The sequence below is a fragment of the Lichenostomus cassidix genome, chromosome 19, assembly GCF_008360975.1.
Source record: "Lichenostomus cassidix isolate B80296 chromosome 19, HeHo_3.0, whole genome shotgun sequence".
Classification (NCBI taxonomy): Eukaryota; Metazoa; Chordata; class Aves; order Passeriformes; family Meliphagidae; genus Lichenostomus; species Lichenostomus cassidix.
The window spans coordinates 10044547-10067822 of NC_139499.1; the positions used below are offsets into that span (position 1 = coordinate 10044547).

Here is a 23276-nt window from a genome sequence, read left to right on the forward strand (position 1 = left end):
AACTCTAATTTCATTAGCGCTATTTTTATTTTATTTTCCACTTTATAACTATTTATAAAATGCTGGCTTCAGTGAAGAAGATTTTAAGTGAAAGAAAAACATGTATTTACAAATGAGGCAGATCTGTACCTGTCCCAGACTGCCCCATATCTTGGCCTGGATGGAAGGGTACATCTGTTTCTCGTTGATGGTCATGGTGATGAGCTTGTCCAGGATGGCAGTGACGCGCTGGCGCTTGGCGTCGTCGTTGTGCTTGCAGAAACGCACCAGGTTGGACAGCCAGGGCGTCATGTACTCCAGGCAAAGGTGCTTCAGCTCAATGCCTGCAACAACACTCAGCTCGTCACACACGGCCAGCACTGCCCTCTCTTCATAAATAACTCTTCCTCAGCGCTTTTCCTTTCAGTTTTAGTGCCTAAAATAATTACTGTCAGACCTGAGTGAAGAACACTGGGCGAACAGAGATGCTTCAAAAAGAAACACCTCTGAATAATGGCAGCCAAGAAACACCTGTAGGGATCTGGCGAGGAGATGGTGACATTTTAATATGTTGTTATGGGAAGTGACACAAAAATGTGCTCATTCAGTGTTAGGCAGGAATACCTCAGTTATTTTCTTTTTAATCTTTAGGAAATATTCTGAACAGCTTCCAACAGTAAAATCAGAGCTGTGTTACTAAGCTAGACAGCCACCAGCCTAAATATTTTCAAATTCATGGTTAGCACTAAGAAGCACTAGAGTTACTTACTGGACTTGCTAAATCCTGAAATACACTCCTCCAAGAACTCCAAGGTGAGGTGTGGCTCGTTTGCTGCAAGAGTCTTACTGATAGATACAATAAATAGTGTGTTGTTGGCAGGAATACACAGACCTGAAGTTTCCAGTAACTGGCCCTCAATCTTTAAATTAAAGGTACAGGTTAAGGCACATAGAAGATTATAGGCAGCAGACCTGAAACAAAGCAAACAATGTGATTTGTAAGAATTTTCTCATACATTTGAACATATACATGTGTTATACACCACAGTACTGACATTTCAAAAATCAAATCAATGCTGCTGTAATAGAAATTACATCTGATCTTAAACTTTTTCCCTGGACTAGTTATAATTCAGAGAAAAAAAAATCCTTGGAGAAATAGAAGAAATTATTCCTCTACTTGCTCTGAACAATTTCTGATAAGGTTACAGAGTACGTTTGAAAGGCTTTGTACTGAACTTCTCAGAACAGCCTGGAGTTCCAGGAAATTCTAAATCCCTCCAGGTGTACCTGAGCTGCTAGGAGAGAGCTTGCCCAGGAGTGCCCCTAACACAAATGACAAGCTGCTCTAAGGGGTACAGCTCCCACATTATTAAACAAGAAGCTCAACACCACAGAAATCAAATGTACCCAAGAAACACTGAGTGCAAAGCAGAAGTACTTCTCCTTATAAAGAGAAATTAAGCTTCCTACATGCTTTCAGTTCCTCTGACAATGCGTGCCCTTCTTCACCTTTACAAACTCCATCTTTCTTTATTAAAAATCACATTTTATGGAGCTGTGGTGAAAGAAAAATGGCTTTACTCAAGAGAGGATTTCTAGCAGTAAAGCAGCACCAGGGAGACTCCCCGTTTGTGAGCAGAGTGGTATGGATTTCAGAGCTCTGTACCGCAGGCTGGGGTCGGAGCTGCCCAGGTTGAGCAGGGCAATGTTGAGCAGCGTCCCAGGCACGTCCTTGGGGCGGATTTTGGTGTGCTGGGGGATGGAGTCGGGCTGGGAGAGCTCCCAGCGCGTGCGGATGTGGATGATGGACCTGACGATAGCTTCACACTCCTGATGCATGAAGGTGAGCGGGGTGCCCTGGTTGGCAATGGTCAGGGTGAACTGGTTCTCATCCACGAGGCAGATCTCCTCAATCTCTGAGGCGTAGTAGATGTCATTTAGAAACACAGTCTGGCCCAGGACCCGTGTGCGCTCTGCCGACGTCACCTGCACCGCGGTCGAGCCAACCTTGGGGACAGGAGAAAAGCGGTTCAGCACCTACTGTGAATCACACTAAGACAGAAAAGCCTGACACTTCTACTTTCAGAAAAGATAACCATATGAAACTTTGTACTTCCTAAAGGGGCATACCAGAAAGTTGTGATTTCTCCTCAAGACGGGGGAGGAGAATTAAGACACAGTAAAATCCTATTCTAACCCCTATACAAATATACAAATATAACATCACGAGGAACAGCATTGAAAGCACTTACTTTAATAGAAACTTTGGTGTCTTTATGAGCCAGTTTGAGAGCATTATGAAACACTTTCAAGTCCTCCTCCAAAGCCAAGGTAGCTGCTGGGAGTTTCTGCTGGTCGTGTTCGATGTGCTCTGCCAGCTTCCCTGGAGAGTCTATGAAAACAAGCCTTTTGCTCCCTTTCAAACCTGTCAAGAGCCTTTCATGGTATTTGGTGTATTCTCTGACCCAAGAGTTACAGTTATAAATAAAAACTGCTGCGACATTTTCATAAGCAAAGCCTGGAAAAACTACAAACCATTTAGAAAGAAAGTCTGTTTTAAAGCGATTACTGGGGCCAGCATGTGTGAGATCCACCACGATTTCATATGGCTTTGCATAGTATGGCTTCAGGGTCAGCAGCACGTGGTAGATCAGCAAATCCCCGTTGATCTGACCAGTCTTGAATCTGTAAGACATGACAGACATGGCTGGGTTATGTTTGAGGCCACAGCACAAACACATGATCTCCAGGCACACCAGCAGCACCCACAGTCCTGTCCACGGGCCAGCCTGACCCTTCTCGTGGTCCTGCAAACACCCTCAGGCCACAGCAGCCTTTTTCATGAAAAATACTGTCACTGTTCTGAGCTGTCATTAACTTAACTCTTCCAAGGCAAACAACAGGCTACAGAAGAGCTGACAAATGCTGTTAGCACAGGGGCAGCTTTAAGGGTATTGGGGCACATCTCTCAATAACACCTGAGTGCAGGACAACCCAGAACACAAAACATTCATCTGCCCAAAAGATTTTTTTTCCCCGTTACTTCCTGTGGTTTTGAGTGCTAAGTTGGGCAAGTTGGGGCTTTTTCCCCTTAATGTGTCATGGTATAGCTGTTACCCAAAGGAAGTGTGTCATCACTGTGGTTTTAGTTCCCCACTTAGAGCCACATGTCATTGCAGTTACAGATTTGCCTAAAATACACCAGCATTGTCCAATATCTCCCTGCTGTACACTGATGGTTGTTTGCATCTTAGGAGCAAATATATGCACAAAGAGATCTTATTGTCAAAGGACTAAATATCTGAAACACCTACTTTCTGTTGACTACGTCTTGGCAAGGTAAGTACACATTTTCCTTCTTCTGTTTTAAGTTGTACTTCAAAGTTTCTTGCGTTTTGTAGAAAATAGTATGCAGAAGTATTTTTAAAGAAGTCTGAGTAACTCAAAAATAGTAACAAGCTGTAGAAATATTATCTCCAACTGAATCAGGGAAGCTGATAAACTGTATTTTTAGTCATGTTAAAGGTTATTCACAATCAGACTCCAAGGAATTAACAGTGACAGTCACTACTTAGCTCTGTTGTTCCTGCACTGCAGATCTTGCTGGGTACTGAGACCCTGTCAATACCCAGATACAAAGGGATGCACTAAAACCAGCTCTTTAAAGATTAGCTCCTTTGCTCTGTGATTTCAAGCGCAGCCCTTCACACCATCAGCCTGCTGATTTTTAAGAAAAGCACATCTGGTCTGGAAGCCTACAATGAACACTGGGCTCAGTGTGCCCAGGGCAGAGTAGGGAGCTGCACCCTGGGCAGGGACAGGAACGCTGCAGTGTGGCTGTGCTGGCTCTGCCTGTTCTGCTCAAAATAGCTGAAATATTGTTTAAAAAAACCCCAACCTTTGGTGGGTTTACTTTTCCTTTTCAAAGTATGCAACAAAGCATCATCCAGGTGACTTCTACCATACACAGACAAAACTTCTACCTGAGCTGTAGTTTATGACTAAGATTGGAGAATAATTTTATGTTATGGCTGAACTGCAAAATTAAAGATACGGATCTTTTGTTGCTCCCTTGTTGTTTAAGGAGAGATCTCCTTACACACCTGCTTTCCCCTCTCCTGGTCACACACCAAGAACATCACTTCTCTCATTTTTCATATTTACACACACACACAAATATTCTTTGTTAGCTTTACAACAACATGCAAATTTGTTCAAGAACAAACATACTTATAAAATCAATACTGTTACTTTTGGCCATTCTGTGCAGCATTTAAATTTGCACCAGACAGAGTGTGTAACATTCAGAGGAAACACTTTGATCTGTTCCTAGAGGCAGATGAAGGACACTGGTGAAACACCAGCCTTGCCCTGGGAAGGTCAGGAACAGCCTGGCCCAAGCAGCAGCAGGGGCTGGGTCACTGCTTGGCTGATTTGCCACTGTTAATTTGAAGTTATTATCTTAGTACCAGACCAACCCCACTCTCACACTGCCACCCTCCAGAAAAATTCGAATACCACACAAGTGTGAAACAGAACATACAAATGGTTACTCTCATTTGCATAATTAGCAGTGGAGTTTTAAAGAAAATGTCACAATCTGTAGCATGTTTGGGAGAAAGATACAGGAAGTACATTTGTGATAAACAGCTTTTTGTACAAAAAAGCAGAAAAATTAGAGGACGAAGATTTTCCTGGGCATTTTGAAATACTCCAGACAGCTGTGCCAGGAACTAGCCACAATTCACATAAGTTACTGCTGTCACTTACAGGAACATTTTGGGTTCAAGTTTTTCCCTTGCCCACCCCAGGGGAATTCAGGGAGGTGAGAAGCAGTCAGTAATCTATAACCTCAACAGGATTCTCCATTCCCTGTGTAAAAGCAGAAGTGATGACCGAGTGTAACATGGGCAGCTTCAGAGAGGAGGAACTCCCAGAATCTGCCCTGACATCACAAAGCACTCAGTAGGAAACACTCTTCTTTCTCTCTTTGCTCCATGTTCTCTTTTGATGTTCGTATGTCTTCTGTAAACCTCAAACTGTCAGAAGTTTGAGACAATATTCTTTCATAATCTGGGTGCCTAAACTCATCCTCCTATATCCTCCCAAAATGAGGCCATGTGTTTTTCATCAAAAAGGCTGCTGCCTGCTATTCCCAATCCAAACCTACAAGAACCAGCATTTGCTAAACTAACACCATAATTGGTATTTTTGCAGGGGACTGAACAGGAAGATGAAGACAAAGAGATGCAGTACCCCACACTTGGCCTTCCCTGCCATGATCATCTTCTCTCTGTGTCTGAAAACAACTGCGAACCACACAGGTTATCCTCAGCTCAGAGATGAAACCTGGAGTCCCAGCAGCCAAAACCTCAATGGGAGCCAGAATAGAACAGAACAAAGTACAAATTCTCCTCTGAGCCCCAATTTCAGCAGCCAAACGACTACTTTTGAAATGCAAAGTACCCTGCCATCCTTCTCCTCCACAATGGCCCAAAATTTAACATCTTCCCCTGCCACAAGTACAGTTTCCACCACTGGAAGACCGGGGAGAAGCAGCAAACCCAAGAGTCCAATGAGCAAAGAAACCTGTAAAGACAATAAGTCTCTCATACTGACTTGCTTCATTGTCATTGCAGTTCTTGTGCTCATCTGCATCTGCCTGTTTCTGTCCACAGTCGTCGTAGCCAACAAAATGTCCTATCTCAAAAGAGCCCAGCAAGGAAAACGCAGGCCCAGGAGCAATGGTGACCTCCTGGCCACCAACAGCTTATGGCCCACAGCAGCAGGAACGTGGCAGAGGATGCCCAAGGAGACAACTGGAACCGAGCTGATAATGCAAGACCTGGTATCAGGGAGGGATGCTGTGAACCGAAGGAAAACCGAAGATGAAACTACTGAGAAACCCACCAAAGCAGCAGATAAGGAACAAGAAAGCCAAGAACCATCCCAGTCACACAAACCCATTTTAACCAATTTTGTAGTTGAGATATAATTCACACTCAGGTCAAAATTCAGCTTTTGCCTTTGTTACACCATGAACGTAAAGCAAAAACTGAGCTTTCAAGTAACAAGAAATTCCCCCAGGAAAGCTAAATCCAGATTTTAGAGTTTTTCCATTTACGCCAGTGGGAATGCTGCAGCCATGTGTGGATCCATGTGTTAAATAGCTTTCTGTAAGTAGTGTCAAGACTGGTTTTACTCCTTCGAGCAGAAATCAGGGTGACAGGAGCTGAACAGGATAAACCAAAAGGACAGAATCTGCCCATGCTCAAGGACCACGAAGGGAACAGACTGTCAGTCTGATAAGCACATTGAACACTACGATGCTGCACAGGTATAACCAAGTGGCTTTTTTAAGAAAACCATACATTAGTCAACTCTGATTCAACCACTGATTCAGGATCTAGTCCCTCTCAAAATGCCCTTTTGGATTTTCCATCAAGAACTTCTTAAATCAGCTTAATTACTTTAGAAGCAGACTGATTTGAGCCATATTTATTGTGTTTCGCCATTGTATATGAGCAGATGAAGTTTGTAGAATTTGTTAGAATATGACCACTTGTTCAATTTGCTATCTTCAATAAACCTGCAATATCAGTTTTTAAATAATTTGACTTACATGATACTATTTCTCTAAGTCAAAATGTTAGAAAAAATATGAGCAGGCATTTTGGAATATTATATTCCTGTAACACTGGCAAGCTCATTAAAGGTCTCTGATGACTCGCTGTGATTTCTTGCATCATGGACACACACTCCATTTTCTCCTGACACCAAGTAGAACATGCCAAGAATTTCTTAAAACCACAACAACTTTTAGTTTCTTTATTCTCACAGACCTGACCTTCCCATAATTCCAGGGAGGTGCCTGTGGCTGCTCTCCCTGCAGCAGAGCCTTGCTGTTTTAAAGAAATGTGAGAAGCTTTCCACAGGCTGCTCCTTGGGCTGAAGATCTGTTGCACTGCGGTTACAAGTGCTGAGACTGCACAGTGCCAGAGCACCAAACATCCTGTGCAGCTGTACCCAACAGCTGTGACACATAAGATGGTTGTACGAGTTTGAGAGGACCAGGATGACTGAATCCCCACCCCAATTCCATTAGATCACCCACTAACCTGGCTGGCAGGGCAGCTGCAGCAGTAGTAGAGGCAGGACCACGGTACTGTGGCAGCCAGGAGAGAGACAGAGCTCAGAAAATGCAACTGAGGACGTATTTGGTGTGGGTTTATTTCTGCCAGGCAGCCCTTCCAGACAAACATGCTCAAGGAGACCAAAGAGAGTACTTGAGTTACACTCCGTGGTATGGACAGGACAGGCAGGGGGAAGCAGCTGCCCAGAGCACAGCACTCCATCAGTGAGGGCAGCAGGTCCCACTGCTGTCCACACAGAAAAATAACTGAGCCAGCAGGGACAGGCTGAGGGGGAAACCAGGTTTTACCCTCTGCCTCTCGATTCAACTGCACAACAGAGGATGTGTGAACAGCCAGCATCCCATGACCACACAGCTTTCCATGACTCACCAAGGAGCCCAGGGTGGCTTCCCACCAATAATCGTGAAAGCACACAAAACCCACCACTGAATTACATCAGCAACTCAAATCCAGCCCAAACTTGCACAGTTTTTGACTCACACCGAACAAACTATCACTGTTTTCTAAAGTGCAAAGAGACAGGCTAACAAGTATTTAAGAATTTCCATATAAACACACATGGGTGTCTGATGTGGCAAACGCTACAAACACATTTTTATAAAAGCCCAGTAGTGACAGCAGAGCAGAAATTTGCCCGTAGGACACACGATCTCTGAGATAAGAGCCCGTGAGCTCCCCGGCGCAGACACTTCCTGCCAGTGTTGGCAACTTCCTCTTTCTCAGCACAAACTTCAGCATGAGAAGAGCCATTTTACGCTGTCTGACTCTGAGCACACAGAGCCCTCCTGAGCCTGCACACAACAAAGTCAGACGGTGCTTGCTTGAGAGAAGATAAATGTACAGGTAAGGATCAACTTCAAGTATTGACTCTGTTTTGAAAAGAGGGGAGCAGGATAAAAAGTGAATTGAATAATTTTAACCTGTTACAAACCTGACAGAGTTTAGATCATGATGTTCTCGGGTCATTAACTTACTGTTCATGTGTGTTTACACTGTTGCATTTAAAATTTAATTTTGCATATTTGTAAACCCACAAAGACTCATGCATATTAATTTCCCAGAAATAGCTTCCCAGGACTGGCACTATAGCAACTAATGAATTAGCTCAAATTGCATGAAAGTGACTTCAGAAGGAAAAGAGCTGTGTAGATGGATTTTATAACATTTATTTCACAGCGAGACATTTAGAGAGCTGAACTCCAATCAGTACAGGAAAAAAATAATCTGTTTCATGTGAAAAACTCAACATTTGCACAATGTACGTGCAGGAATTTATCTATAGAACAGTTTACCACTAAAATGCTGTGTCATTACAGCATAAGTACTTGGAAAACTTTTAAATATCTTGCTATGCTGAAGAGAGATGACAACAGGAAATAGAAGTTTAAGAGAACTCTAAAGAGCCTTTTACTTCTTTCTTGGCTCATATCACAACAAGCTATTTCTTAACTTCTGACAACTCTGTCTGTCAATGCTGCCAAGGACTGCTCTGCCTATGCCTTCTTCTGATAAGGTGAAAAAAGATGATAATAAGCCATTACCTCCAAACAAGTCACTTTATCAATATGATCAATAACGTTGAAAACCTGCTGTTATTTGTAAAGTCAGTGACAAACCTGCTGATCATGCAGATGGGAACAAGTTTGAAATGTGAAATATTGGGTAGAGCACTATTTTCCCTACTATGGTATTAACACAAAACTGTCTGGTGGCAATAAAGTGCAAAAATGCAGTTTGCAAGTCACCATGTTCTACTTCTTCCCTGCAATAGGAGAGGACACTTGTAAAGAGGCTGGAGGGAAATGGCCAGGAACCAGGTCATACTGCTTATCTTCTGTGGGGAAATCTGGAGATCCCTTTCTGCAGCAGCACCTCAGCACACTGCCATGACTGAAAGCCACACATTCACCACTGCCAGGAGTCCAGGAGCAGACAAATCCCTGCTCCCCCAGCCGCAAGCAACTGGCCCCAGTTTAAACCAGTCTGACAGATCCCTGGCTGTTACAGAGCCCCAGGCCTTCCCAGGAGAGGAAGAAGCTGGGGATGGCAGCTGGGTAGCAGCCCTGTTAATTGGCATCATTTTGATTGGCATGACGATGGCAATTATTGTAATTCTCCTGTGGAAATGCTGCACGAGACCTGTTCTGGCCGAGACCCACTGGGCAGGCCGCTCGCCCTTCGCCGATGGGGACACCCCAGATCTCCTCATGGACTCTGACCAGGGCAACAAGCGCTCCTCAGTTCTGTTTATGCTGCCTTGGAAACTGAAACAAGGCACAAACCTGCAGGAGGATCCACTTGCCTCAGAGAACCCACCACCCAACACTAGCAGTACTGAGAATGGGCAGCTGCCTCCCCTGGCTGCAGGGAGCACCGGAGCCACCACAGACACAGCTCCAGCTCCAGAGCCAGCTCCAGCTCCAGCTCCAGAGCCAGAGCCAGAGCCAGCCAACAGCACTGCTGCCTCCTGTCCTCACCCAGACACTCCAGCCGAGTCCTCCGAGCTGCCACCTCCCCCTGCCTGGCTCAGGGAACCCACTGAGGATCCCAGCAACTCAGCACTTCACTCGGAAACAGAGGAACCACTGCCCCCACCACCTGAGCTACTGCTCCAGGACATCCATGGATCACTGCCCCAGCCTGAACACCCTTTGTAGACTGCCAAAATTACCTTCCAGAACACTCCACACATTTTTCTTAAATCAAGTAATTTTCCAAAAAGTCAAAAAAGGAGAAGTTGATGCAGGCAAGAACAGCGAGGCCTCTGCATTTCCTCGGCATTTCCCTGGTGTTTCCCAACTTCGGCTTTCACAAGAGAGAACAACCTGCTTCTGCCTGAAGCAAGTAATTTCTGACTACAATGCAAATTGTGCCCAGCTGTTACCTGTAATTAGAGATTCCAGAAGCCAGAGTACACAGCTGTGTGTGCCAGCACAGCCAGACACAGGTAACACACACATGGAGATGTCAGAGACAGCCCAGCTTCAGAGGGACTCAGCTTCTAACCAGGGTTGGCTCCACTGGGCTGTGTTAAGTGAATGCAATCAATTCTAGTTCATTTTAATAAAGCTTTCTAAGTCAAAGATGTTTGCATAAGCTGTATGATTGGGTATGCCTAAAGAACAGCATTACAATTATATAAAGATTTTTTTCTAAGGCTCATTGCATTACACCCTGTTAAAATTAACAGCATTATAAACACACTCTACCACACTGCTTTGAGAAAATCAGATAGAGATTTCTTGTAGAAATCTGTAAAATCCTACAAGCTGAGCTATATTTTTCCTGACAACACAGATGCGAGGAGTAGAAAACAGAGTATTTTAAAGTTATGAAAATATATTCTGGCAGTGTTGCTAGGAAGCCTAAATTGACATTAACCTGTATTACAGGAGGAGAGGTTAATCGAAGGCAAAAAGAACACAAGTTAAGCTGACTTTTCAAACAGCCCAGGCTGCCAGAGCCTGCAGGCGTGTCAGGGAGAGCTGTGTCTGCAAGCAGCCCGAGCTCTGGAGGCAGCAGGAGCAGCAGCAGGGCTGTGAGCAGGGCTGTGAGCAGGGCTGAGAGCAGGGCTGAGAGCAGGGCTGGCACTCCCTGCTCCCAGCCCAAAGCCCAGCCCAGCCCTGGCAGGTCCCTGGCTGAGCTCAGGCCGGCTCTGCAGTGCCCAGAGGATCAGGTGGTTGCGGAGCCGGGCGCAGCCGTACGATGCAGCTGAGACAAGCACAGCCCCCGGCAGCCTCTGGAGCTGCTCTCCAGAACAAGGCGACCTCTAAGCTCCAATCCATCACAGAAACGATGTGCTGATACTGCAGGACACCACGGTAAGTTTGTGCTTTTTGATTTTACTCGCAAAATCCTACTACCGAATCGGAGATGGAAATGGGAATGCAATTAGTAGCTGATGACAGATGCTTGCACCAGAAATTTGCTGCAGTGTCAGAGATTTCTTACTAACGGTAACTCGGGTTCTAAACATGTGTTTCCAGCTTTGAGATCATAATTAACACTGTAAGGAGGGAAAAATGATACAGCGCACGTTAGCATGAACATTGGAATTTGGGTTTCATGCTAAATTCCTATGATGTATTTTAACCAATTTACTTAAGCAAACGGCATGCCTGGATGGGGGGGACTGTTACATTACTGCAGAGATTTGTGAAGATCCAGTTGACAGCCATTTTTTTATCCTCTATAAATGAACACATTATTCCAAACATAACATAGGCTTGAAATCACTAAAAACAAGAAGCAGACATTGTATAACGTTTGGAAGAGACTTGCATTTTCGGAAGAAAGCCCTCATTTGAGCTGGAGGGGGAAAGGGAGATGAAAAAACAAGTCTCATTCTGCCAGACAACATGACAGGCTGAAGGGATGCTTTGTGAAGTCTCTCTTGAACAATTCTAAAAAGGACCGTGCCACAAAGGGGGTTATTGATATTTTTACTTAATTTCTCCTGCAAGTGGCCATTGCCAAGACAACCCTTATACAGAGACAAAATGTATTACATGGATTAAAAGGGTGTCATTTTGGTATATTTATTTCCAGGCAACAATGGAATACCAGATATTGAACACATCTACCTGTCTGCTGGTCCTTCTGGTTTTCATACCCACTGGTTTGGGTATCTGTCCTTCTAGCTGTAAGTGCTCAGGAAACGACAGGAATGTGGACTGTTCAGGCAGAAACTTAACTGTACTGCCCCAGGGACTTCAAGACAACCTTACATATTTAAATCTGTCCTTTAACCAGTTTGTAGATCTCGATCATCAGCTAACGAGGTTCACCAATCTGAGGACCCTTGATATTTCAAATAATTGGCTCAAGAATGTTCCTGCTCATCTGCCCAAGTCCTTATGGGAATTATATGCCACAAACAACAACATTAAAGTTCTTCAGAAACTTGATACAGCTTACCAGTGGAATCTTAGAGTGCTCGATGTTTCCAGGAATATGGTGGAAAGAGCTGTCCTGATCAACAACACACTGAGCAGTCTCAAGTTTCTCAATCTCAGCAGCAACAAGCTTTGGACAGTTCCAACCAATATGCCCTACAACATAGAGACGGTGGATCTATCCAATAACTTCTTGTCCCAGATACTCCCAGGAACACTGGTGAGACTGCAACACCTCACAAGCCTCTACCTGCACAACAACAAGTTCTCATACATTCCTGACAAAGCTTTTGACCAGCTCTCCCAGCTGCAGGTAGTAACTCTATACAACAACCCCTGGTCCTGCGGCGATAACCAAAACATCCCTTACGTGCTGCAGTGGGTGCAGGGCACAGCTGCCCGTGTCATCGGGGCTCCCTGTGCCGAGCAGCCCTGGCCCTGGGCGAGCAGCACGGCAGCCCCAGAGGGGCCCACGGCCCTGGACTCCAGCCCCATGGTCAAAGGCACGAAGGCAGGGGACAGGGCCACTTCTGCCATGGCACCCGAGCCCACCAAAGTGACCAAAACGCACAAACAATTCAAAGCCAAGGAGGTGAGTCCCTTGGTGACCCAAAGGCAGCCGGCTCTGTTCCCTGGCACAGAGCAGCCCCTGCTGCGCTTCCCCGACGGCCCCCAGGAGGCTGCAGCCACACGCACAATCCTCATCCAGGACTCCACCGAGGGCAACTCCAGCCTGAGCCCTGCCACCGGATCCTCCACCACTCCCATGACTCTAAGCATCACCAGTGGAATGCCAACAAACTACTCCAAGATGCCTCAAAGCACAACTGCTACCTTAAGGAAAGAGGAGGTGACGCCGAGCGCTCCCGATGGCCGTGTCCCCTCCAGAGCCAGCAGCTGGCACCTGGGGCTGCTTCACCTCGCCCTGCTTCACGCCCTGGCCCTGGCTATGGACTGAGGGCTTGCACCTTGTGCAAACTACTGAGTTTATTCCTGTGATAACAGCTGGAACCAAGACATCCAGCTGAAGCGATGAATCGGAGCGAAAGAAATTCAAGTTCTGACTCTGATCTAAAGAAAGTAACAGTTCTTAAAGACGTGCACACTAATGTCTTGATACTAAGCTGCTACTTATTTTCATATGTCTTAATTGAGTACAATTAATCAATTATTTTGTTTTTAAAAATGTGCTTATTTTGTATTTAAATTTTTCATTTTACTTGCACAGAATAAACACATCAGAATTTTAAGTACTGATTTTATGTATGATTTTGTCATTGAACAACTGGAAAAAAACAGAAGGCCTGTAACATATCTGCATTGTCTTGCTTGACTTGCCAGTGAGCAATTCCTGTAATATAGCAGCACAGATTCTTTGTAAGTTATGATGACATGCAAAAGAAAGGGAAAAAAATAAAGGAACTAAACTGAGCTGTTTCACTAATCAGAAGTTATTCCTGAGCAAAATCGCTAGCATGTGTATCTATGTTTGCTTCATATGTATTAGAGTATTTTAAATATGAAGAACAACAGTCTTGAATTTAGGAATTAAATATGACAATGCCATGATGTCTGCCAAGAGGGTGTAAACTGAGAAGGCAACATGGTCTAACTTCAGCATGGGACAGTGGCAGGGGCTGGTATCCTTCTGCTCTGGCTTGACTTAGAGACTGCAGGCAAGTTATTGCTCTCTCCATATTAAAAAAAAAAAAAAAGAAAAAAAATAAAAGTAGAGAAAAATGCCAGATGTTCAATGCCATGACACTGCCAAACACCAAGGAGTTATCTACCCAAATTAATGACCTGGAACTCCTTGACTTTATGTCAAGTGATATCCTGAAATGTTAATATGTTCTGCTTAAAAGAATACCGCAAATCAGCCAGAATGTAACAAACTCCTATCAGTAAAATGAAATATCTGCCAATTTCTAACACGAGTCATGTAACAGATCAATTAAGCAATTAGCTGGCGAGCTCTCATCGAAACAATCCTGACTCTTGTGACTTCAAAGAGACCCAAATTCAGTCCATGGCACTGAACATGCCCAAATCCCTGCTTTCTAAGGGCGAGCATGGATGCTCTTCTCCTCGACATCTGCACCGTCAGCCAGTAGAAATAGCTGCACGCATGGTTCTGTCCACTCTAGGAAAATTATTTAAATTATGGCAAAGGTACTTGATATACTACAGATGAAGTTTTGCAAACAGCATGAAATGAAAACTGAAGAACAAGTTAATTGAAAAAGTATTATCCACTTAATATTACAGATCCTATACAATGTTTTCCATTCATTCCAGGCCATTTAATTTCCAGTTATTGTAGCATGAAGGTGCTGCAAAACCCAGAAAACCTCACAACTGAGACTGGAGTCCTCTACCTGTTCCTCCTAAGGTGTCAATGGGGGCTGTAGATCATTTACAACCACTGGTATCACAGAAATGACAACTTTCCAATCGTGAACAGTATTTCTATAACCGGAAATGTGTTTAATTTCTAACAGTAAATGTTACACAATGGATTTGTACAGTTATTTCATTGGCATTTAAGTAAAAATAAAGTTATGTTTGTATTGAACCAAACTACTGACTGCTTCTTTTCAAACAAGCGGAGTAATACAAATAAATGGATAGCACTGTATTATACAAACCTGTTTTGAGACATTTGGCTCCATCTTCACATCTTATGGGGGGGAAATATGGTTAAATTAAATTATGTTATTTAGCTACTGATATATCTAATATTGTTTAGCAATAAGCTGATGAGATGATGGCAACATTGGGACTATCCTTCCCCCTCCTACCCTTTAAAACTTAGAAACACCTAAGAAGTCCCTGCTGCCACTCTCTCTGGACAGTCCCTGTGTTTGTAACACAGCACCAACCTACTTACCATGCTCAGAGCTCAGCAATTCCCAGAACTGTCTCACTCATATGGCCTCATCCCACACAGTGGGAGCAGCTGGGCTTGCAAGGCAGGACTGATCACAAAACACCGTGCTCTGACTAAACGACTTGATTTGAGGAAATTACATGAAATACTGCATGTGTCTTTGCTGCAGAGTCAGTACAGGATGCCAAACTCTATTGCATTAAAAAAAACCTACATGGAATCAACTTTAAAGGCTCTGAGAATGTTTCACCCATAATGAGACAGTCTGGTGAGCAGCAATAGAAAACACTGTTCTCCAGAGGTTATTTGGGGCACAACACAAGCCCCCACCCTACAGGACTTGCTAGCCAGACTTCCAACTCTTCAGCATGCTAATATAAGCCTGGAAGTGGAAATGAGGCTGTGGGGTTTTCCAAATGCAGGTGCAGGATTGGGAAGCTGGGATCCCAGACCTGCAGCTGGGTGTGGAAGAGCCAGCCCTGCCAGCCTCCAGGGCTGTGCTCCCCCCAAACCCTGCCTGTGCTGCTGCAGCACCAGGGCTTCTTGCTCAGGCTGCTTTCAATAAAGCAGACTGGAATTTAGGCTTCCTGGTATTTTTCTGGAATACGAATGAGTCGATAAGGCAACAGGGAGGAGGCACAAGTGTGGGAGTTGAGCACTTGTTGCTGGGCAACTGCGCAGCCACTCTGAGCTAAACTCGAGGGCCTGGGTTTGTAAACACACTGTGCACTCAGACCTCCAGAAATACAAAATTATCTATTCTCAGTGAGATTGGTATCCAAAACAACTATTTAGCATTTCAGGGCAATATTCAAAATACCCAGAAAAGCTCTGGCACACCTTTAATAGCTATGTGCTCACACTGGAAAGGGTAGAATTGCTGTGGGGATTGCTGCGGTCTGCAGCAATAACTCAGAGGTTTGTATTCCTATTAATTAGTTTGGGATCAGCTATAAAACCTAATGGCAGTAGTTCAGGATCAATATTTATTGATTTATGGATCATTTTAGCAACAGGGTAGGGATTAAAAACAGAAAAGCACTGGCTGCAGAAGCTGGGTTGTTGCCCAGGAAACAAAATGTGAAGATAGATGACAGAAGGAATTAAATTTCACAGCACAAGAAGGACATAAACTGATCCAGATTTATCAGTAAAATGACTCAACAATGCCTTAGCAACAAGATCTACCAACTAAAAAAAAAAAAAAAAAAAAAAAAAAAGGAAAAGAACGACCCCAAAAAACCCCAGCCTGTTACAAGCCCTCAAACAGCCTGGCTGCTCCAATATCAACAGTTTTTCCATATTTCACACATCTGGCTCAGACCCAGAACACAAACACCCCAAATAAGCACCACTTAGCCACATCCCTATGAGAAGAGAGGATGCCAGAGCATCATCCCAGAGCAAAGCCCTTCCTGCTGGTTTGAAAGGCAGCCCTGCCAGGGCAACTGAATTGTGCAGCTGCTCAAGAGAAAGATAATAACTCACCCAGCAGCAAGGCTCATGTCAAAGTACAACAATATTTTCATTAATATCCTGCACCTAGATAAAATGTTCAGAAATCTGCTCCTTCCCACCCCTCTCTGAAGGCAGGAGCGCTTGGTTGACTGGACCATGATGGTTTTGCCCAGGGAGGCAGCTTTGGATAAATTAATTTTTCTGCTTTTAAAGAAGAGGGAGGTGAGTTAAGCCTAGCAAACATGTGGTGCAAACTTCTGTCTCGATTTATGTCCAGCAAATCTTTCTTTGCAGATGAAATAACCATTTCTTGCTCTACAAATGAAGGAAACACTGCATGTCAGGTCTGCACAGAATACATAAGAATGTCTCGGATCACTGCCAGCCACAGTCACTTTTTAAGATGGGTTATCACTACTCGCTGCATTTGTGTGCCTAATTTCTTGCCTGAACAAGGCAGGGAAACAATGCAGGCATTTTGTTTTACTTGACATGAAGTAAGACTGTGTCTAATGGAACAAAATGGAGAAGAAAAACGTGGCAAGCAAACAGAGGTTTTTTTGGAGGATTAAAAAGACTGCCTTCGCTTCTAACTCTGTGTGTGAAAGGGGCTTAAACATTAGGGATCTTGCTAAAAAAAGGAATTCATTTTAAAGGGGGCAAAAAAGCATCCACCTCAGTGACTGAAGCCCCACAGGCACAACAAGCACCAGCAATGAGCCAACCATGAACACCCCAGAGGCTGTGCCTGGTGACACCAGGACTCCAGAATTCCCACCCCTGGCAGCACTCCCATGGCCTCCTGAGCCAAACCAGCCTCCCCAGTGCTGCCTGCACACTCCCACAGCAGCAGCACCTCCAGCAGCTCATCCAACCCTCAGAGCTGACTCTGACCACCTGGGGTGAGCACAGGGACCTCCCTTTCCTTAACAACACTAGGAGAGACTCCTGTCATGGGTGTCATTACTATAAAATGAATTTTGGTTTAGGAAACAACTCAAAAACACTGTCAGCAAATTTTAACAAATAAGCTGTTTTCAGACTCTTGTCTGACACCGTGCTGGTGTCTCATACATACACTTGATACCTTTTATTTACAGGATCATTTTAGACTGGGAAAGTGAAAGGTTTCTTACCGCCGAGCGATGTAGTAGAAAACAGGATTGCCAACTTTGGATGTCCCAGCTTGGTAGAAAATATTTAATGTTTTCAGTGCTTTGAACTCCTCTTTTTCATGTACCTGATGCCTAAAAAACAACACATTGACATCAACTTTCACAACTGCCTTTCAAATTTAAAAAAATCCCAAACCCTCTTAACTCCCATCTCTAAACAAAAGTATTAAATTCACACAATCTTGAGCCTTCCTTAAATCCTGTATGTTACCACCAGCTCCGGTTCTCAAATTTTTTAAATTAAAGTCTGTTCAGAAACTTAAAAGGTTTACGCAGACTCAGCTTTTTTAATTCCTCTTCAAAACAGAGAGTCTTGGTAGCAGTGACAGTGTTAAGAACTGCCGACACCTCCTCACAGGATAATGTCTAAAAACCCACACTGTGTGTCCCCATGACAATAATCTCATTACCTTGTCATAAACTCTTCAAACTTGGAACTTGTGAGATTTAAGCTAGACCAATGTGTATCTGCCACAGGTTTGTGCTCAGGAGGCCCCAGGTAGGCAAGAAGTGTTGCCATCTTGTCAAAAGGTCGTCGTCCAACAGCCTTATGATCCCTACAAACAACATGCACCTTGTCAGGAAAGTCCTTCTTTACTCAGCAATTCCCACTTTTTTGCCCACCACCCTTCCTCACCTGAAACAAGCTGGATTTTCTTTTTTAAAGTAAGTATGAGAAGTCTTCAATGAACACTAATACTCTTCTCAGTAATAACAGAAGCATTGGATAGTATTTCCAAATATTAGCAGCTTTAAGCTGAGGGAGGGGAGATTTAGATTGGATATTAGGAAGAAATCCTTCCCTGTGAGGGTGGTGAGGCCCTGGCACAGAGAAGCTGTGGCTGCCCCTGGATCCCTGGCAGTGTCCAAGGCCAGGTTGGACAGGGCTTGGAGCAACCTGCGATAGAGGGAGGTGTCCCTGCCATGGCAGAGGGGTGGGATGGGATGAGCTTTATAGTCCCTTCCAAGCCAAAGCACGGCAGGACTCTGATACACTCCCATCACACAGCCCTGCAGCCTCACCTGTTGCTGGACAAGTACTGTCCAATCTTCTCCTGGTTGTTCCAGAGCAGGCGGTGCAGCGCCAGCACGTTGCCGTCGCTGATGAACGACAGGCTGTGGTTGACAGTGTCACTGGCCGGGCAGTCAGACGCGATGTCAAGGAAAAACCTGCAATTCCACCCAGAAATAACCATCAGTGAGGGAGGGAGAGCACAGGGCTGTGAGGCCCTCTGAGGTGACTGTGCACACGCCATGAGCTCTGTGCTGACCCAGGCCCTACCTTCGCGCCGCGTCAAAATTGCTCTTCACAAAGTCATTAAAAGGCCGCATGTGCTCCTCTTTTGTAAACAGCACGTGGTTGGCAATACTCTGTAGGATCTAAAGGGGAAAAAAGATGGTAAACACACACAAAGGTTTAATGTATTAACTGTTATAGTAATTGACCCAAGTATTTCTGCCACTGAAGTAAAACAGTTTATTTTCACTTCTTGTTTTGGGGTTTCACAACAAAAGGCCATTAAGTCAACTAATTTAAAACATTCACTTTCAAAGTATTTTCTTTCACATGCTTATAAATACTAGCAAACCACTTCACTTGCTTATGAACTTCAAACTAGGAAAATAAATCATCTTCCAAACAACCATTAAGTGTTTCTGCTGGAACTTAAGACAGATAAAAAAACAGTAGCACACCCCCATTTAAAGAAAAATATAATTTCTCAGTGTTTACAACGGATAATATGCACAGGCCACAGAATCTGTATGCCATCATTAAATATTTTTACAAATTTTTTTACAAGAAAGATGACCAAATGAGATTAAAGAAAGGAAAAATATCTTCTTTATGTGGGATGAACTGGATCAATGGTAGCTGCTGTTATCCTCACTGTGCTCACAGGAACTTTGCTCTGTTCGATCTCTTTGCTTGCTTTCAAATGAGAAGTTCAAGTGAAGGGTTGGAATTCAGCTCTCTTATCCACAATTTTGGCAAAATGTTTGTCCCCAACCTTACATTGCTGAGAGCCTGAACAATGCCACGATGCATAAACACAGCCCAGAAACTGCACTTTCCATAAATGTGACAGTTGTTACAAAAACCTCTGAGTTTCCCTACATTTTCTCATCCTGGTCAAAGAGCAGAACTAAAGCAGGCAGAACATAAAATATAGCCACGTTAAACTCTTTCTGGCTTCACCTTGGACATGAGCTTGAGCCCCCTCTCGATGCGGGGCGGGGGTTTCTTGTCCAGGATGCCAGCCTCGTAGGGGGACACGATGGCAGGGTTGATGAAGCGCAGGAACATGGCGCTGCCCACGGCGCCGATGCTGTTCTGGGGGAAGCGCTGGCTCACCACCTGTGCACAGGACAGCCACACACAACAGAGCTGAGTTAGGGGAAGGCAAGGCAAGGGCTGCCAAAAGCCTCGCGTGGCAAGCCAAGCCGAAGCGCTCTTTGCACAGCGCTCATGCTCAGTGCAGTGCAGTGCGACTCTTGCATCCCGAGAATCAGAACAAGAGGGGAAGGACTGGGGTCTCACACACCAGCTGCTCTCCCTCTGCTGCTCACAGCTCCCCTGGCAGTGACACAGCCCAGAGCTCCTCAGAGCTGACCCCACACAGAAACCACGGGTGCCACACCTCTGCACTCAGGTGTGCACTGCCCCACCCCACGCTGGGGATGCCTTGACACCGCTGGGGCTTGGATCTGTGTATCTGTAATTGCACAGTTGAGCCAAGAGCCTCTCCAGCAGTAACACTTGTGCTGGAAAGTTTCAGGAGTGATTTTCCATTTGTGAGGAGCTATTTGTAGAAATACCTTTCAGAACCATCATCTGTCCACAGGAGGACAGAAAGAGGCAGAGCTGAGTGGCCAGTGCACTCCTCTGCCTACACATACACTGTGTAAAATCACTGAGCAGATTTAAAATACTGTCCTTTGCCAGCCAGGAAAAAAGATAATTCTGAAAATGTTGTAAGAAAAAAAAATCTCTTTTCCTTTAGGAAATCAACTATGCATTACTAAGAGAACAGTTATCCTTTAGTTATCTTTCATTTGACTTTGAAATGTTAAAGACAAAGCTTCCTGACAAAAATAAAGCTCTTAAATATGCGACATGTGGTTCTATAAAACATCAATATTTGTATGTGTATTTTTTAATGAGTAACAATGGTTAATCAAAATGAGTCAGATTCTTCCTTTTCACAGAATACAATTAGCAAGCTTGGTATTATCATGTATAGTTTAAAATAAAAAAAACCCCAACCAAACAAACTCCAGTTTAGTAAAATACTCAAAACATAACTCTTGCAATCTCAAATCATGCTGCTTAAACCAGACAAAACAGTTAGTACAAAATACACCAAGGATCACTTTGGTTCAGTAGCAACTCCAGTCAGTTACCTTGTGATGCAATTACTGATATTTTCTTGTAAAATACTGGCTTGCCCACAGCTTTTGCATTTTAAGCATGCTTACTATTCTGCTCAGTTACAGCAAAACTAAGAGTATTTTAATAGAAGTCTAAATTTCCATTCTGGTTGATTCATACTTTATAGTTTGAGATCACTGCCAAAAAAAAGATTCAGTCTGAACTTCTAAGGACAACACTCTAATGCAACCCACAGACCTAAACTCTATCACAGCAAGTTACTTAAAAGGGGAAATCTGCTTTTCTCAGGAAATAAATACAAGTGCTAAAGATGGGGTTTTGTTGCTTAATCACAAAGCAAACAAAAGAAAATGTGTCAGAAACAAGTCCCATGAGCCTCTTTCCAGTATCCCACAAATATTAATTGTTCTTTGCCCAGGATGCAAGCTCAGGTTATCTGCCAGAGTGTTAAAGCAGCTCAACAGACCCAGATTTTTCTCAAAACCAAAGAAAACATTTTTCTTCCACAATTTTTTAATTTGAAGATGGTGGCAAGGGTAGAAGAGTCAGAATATTAAATACTAAGCAGTAATGTTAAAAATTTCTCATTTACTCAAATAGGCACACAGAGAATATTTTAAATCTAACTTAATTCCAGTGTTAATTGAAATGAAAGCTATTTTGTGCCAGAATTAGTAGAATGATTTTACAGTGAGGTCAAATAGACTGAAGTGAAGATATTTTGAACAAACAGCAAAAGATTTCTGTTGTGCTTTGAAAGAAATGGCTAATAGAAAAGGTCTCCAAACTTACTGATTTTTTGTTTTCCTTTTTTTCTTTTACGGTAGCTTTATTCAGTAGAGAGTGGCAAGTTGCCTACAGAACAGAGATGAGCACAAACAAGTCACAGCACCAACTACATACAGCAACAAAAAAACCAATGTTGACTTGTACATAAATTACACAGTAAAATGTAACAAACATAACCAACAGAAAATGAAATATATAAACTAAAGACTGATGATGGAGTTTTTATTCCACAGTTTTATTACATCTTATTTACAAAGCACTAAATACAAAACAAGCAAATGTTGAATTTCAATCATTTCTACTATTTCTGGCTAGATTAAAAGTCAAACCACATCAATGTGCTCGTGATAGACAATCTTGGGCCTTAAATGGTATATTCAGCTTTCAAATATATTTTACCCATCCCCAAATAATTTTATAGTACAAATAGTGTTATACCTTTGAAATACATATTACTTTTTAAATTAAATTTAGAGTTTTAAATCTTCCCAATGTTTCTCTGTGTGTCCTTCAATTTGATTAGACCTGTGAACCATCAGGGTTATTACCACTGTGAGAGGTAACTCTGCAATAAAACACTCTCTGGACAAAGGAAGAAGAAAGCTACAGCTTGTGTTAATTATTATTATTAGAAATTTCCAAATTGAGAGGTCTGAATTGATTGCATTTCACTGAGATGCAAAGGGACCCACCAAGAAGCATCCAATTCTGTCCTATTTCCAGCAGGATCTGAGCAAAGCCCCAGCCCCTCATGCCCTGCTGCCCAGCCAGAGGAGCATCAATGCTCCCAGGGGCTGGGATGGGGTTGGGAATCCCTGGGAAGCCTCCAGCAGCACTCAGCCACCTCCAGAGTGTCCCACTGGCACTGGCAGAGAGCTTCCACAAGTTAAGAATGGAACAGAATGAAAAGCAAACTCCCCAACCCAAACCAGCCAGTAACACCCTCTGCACTAAGCAAGCGGAACTGAAGCTCGTGCAGGACCTATCAATATTTGACCAGTGGCATCTCTGCCAACCTTCCCTGTGTAACTTCCACAAGTGGCTTTCAAGCAGTTGTACACACACTCTACTCATTGGGCTACCGCAGCTAGAGGAAAATTTCCACCTTGGTTTCATAAGAAAAATCACGTATGTTTGTGGGGATTTTAGGAAAGAGCCAACACAAATTCTCTGTAGGAGTTACTGTGAGCATGCTTGTTGCTCACATCACACTCCTGAACATACATTACCTGTAAGGAGCCAGGTGAATCTGTCCCAGTAGCCAGTTATTGATATTTCCAAAGGAAAACACTCACTGGGCTCTGTTCCCAAAATAGAAACACCAGCCAGCAACAATCCCAATATTCAGCTAAAGACACTGTTTCTGTGAGGTTGCTACAGTGATTAAAATTAACTAGTAATCAATTACAGACCACACCTGGTGAGCATTCTTCACATGCACAGTTACTTTAAAACTCTAAGCATAAAAACACCACAAAATTCCATCTCATTTACTCTCACACTAGTGCTTGGGATGGAACCCATTCACCTTTAAAAAGTGAA

General features: G+C 43.7%; 4 protein-coding genes across 12 annotated transcripts in view; 3 read left to right on the forward strand and 1 right to left on the reverse strand.

Annotated features, from left to right (window-relative positions):
* NF1 (neurofibromin 1) overlaps window positions 1-23276 on the reverse strand; it is a 69539-nt gene that overhangs the window by 18231 nt on the left and 28032 nt on the right. For 5 of the 7 annotated variants that reach the window (XM_085078579.1, XM_085078581.1, XM_085078580.1 and 2 more), the window contains exons 31-40: window positions 21738-21800; window positions 19752-19910; window positions 18837-18934; window positions 18578-18724; window positions 17965-18111; window positions 17516-17626; window positions 2235-2667; window positions 1649-1989; window positions 749-951; window positions 130-323 (exon numbers count right to left, since the gene is read on the reverse strand). In XM_085078579.1, the coding sequence (XP_084934705.1) occupies window positions 130-323; window positions 749-951; window positions 1649-1989; window positions 2235-2667; window positions 17516-17626; window positions 17965-18111; window positions 18578-18724; window positions 18837-18934; window positions 19752-19910; window positions 21738-21800 (1896 nt within the window). The remainder of the gene's footprint in view (window positions 1-129; window positions 324-748; window positions 952-1648; window positions 1990-2234; window positions 2668-17515; window positions 17627-17964; window positions 18112-18577; window positions 18725-18836; window positions 18935-19751; window positions 19911-21737; window positions 21801-23276) is intronic. The other 2 variants (XM_085078582.1, XM_085078584.1) reach the window with 1 other exon arrangement.
* EVI2A (ecotropic viral integration site 2A) lies at window positions 3115-6594 on the forward strand. 2 transcript variants are annotated; one of them, XM_085078602.1, is made up of 3 exons: window positions 3115-3321; window positions 4794-4947; window positions 5200-6594. In XM_085078602.1, exons 2-3 carry the CDS (start codon window positions 4874-4876, stop codon window positions 5975-5977), a joined length of 852 nt encoding a protein of 283 aa, XP_084934728.1. In that variant the 5' UTR covers window positions 3115-3321; window positions 4794-4873; the 3' UTR covers window positions 5978-6594. The 2 variants fall into 2 exon arrangements, with proteins under 2 accessions (XP_084934728.1, XP_084934727.1); XM_085078601.1 differs by lacking the exon at window positions 4794-4947 and having other exon boundaries at window positions 3117-3321.
* EVI2B (ecotropic viral integration site 2B) lies at window positions 7827-10219 on the forward strand. The gene is made up of 2 exons (XM_085078603.1): window positions 7827-7979; window positions 8908-10219. Exon 2 carries the CDS (start codon window positions 8939-8941, stop codon window positions 9791-9793), a length of 855 nt encoding a protein of 284 aa, XP_084934729.1. The 5' UTR covers window positions 7827-7979; window positions 8908-8938; the 3' UTR covers window positions 9794-10219.
* Window positions 10364-14607, forward strand: OMG (oligodendrocyte myelin glycoprotein). Of its 2 annotated transcripts, none has more exons than XM_085078586.1 (2): window positions 10364-10957; window positions 11685-14607. In XM_085078586.1, the coding sequence occupies exon 2, from the start codon at window positions 11691-11693 to the stop codon at window positions 12987-12989; it is 1299 nt and encodes a 432-aa protein (XP_084934712.1). In that variant the 5' UTR covers window positions 10364-10957; window positions 11685-11690; the 3' UTR covers window positions 12990-14607. The 2 variants fall into 2 exon arrangements, with proteins under 2 accessions (XP_084934712.1, XP_084934713.1); XM_085078587.1 differs by having other exon boundaries at window positions 10701-10957; window positions 11889-14607.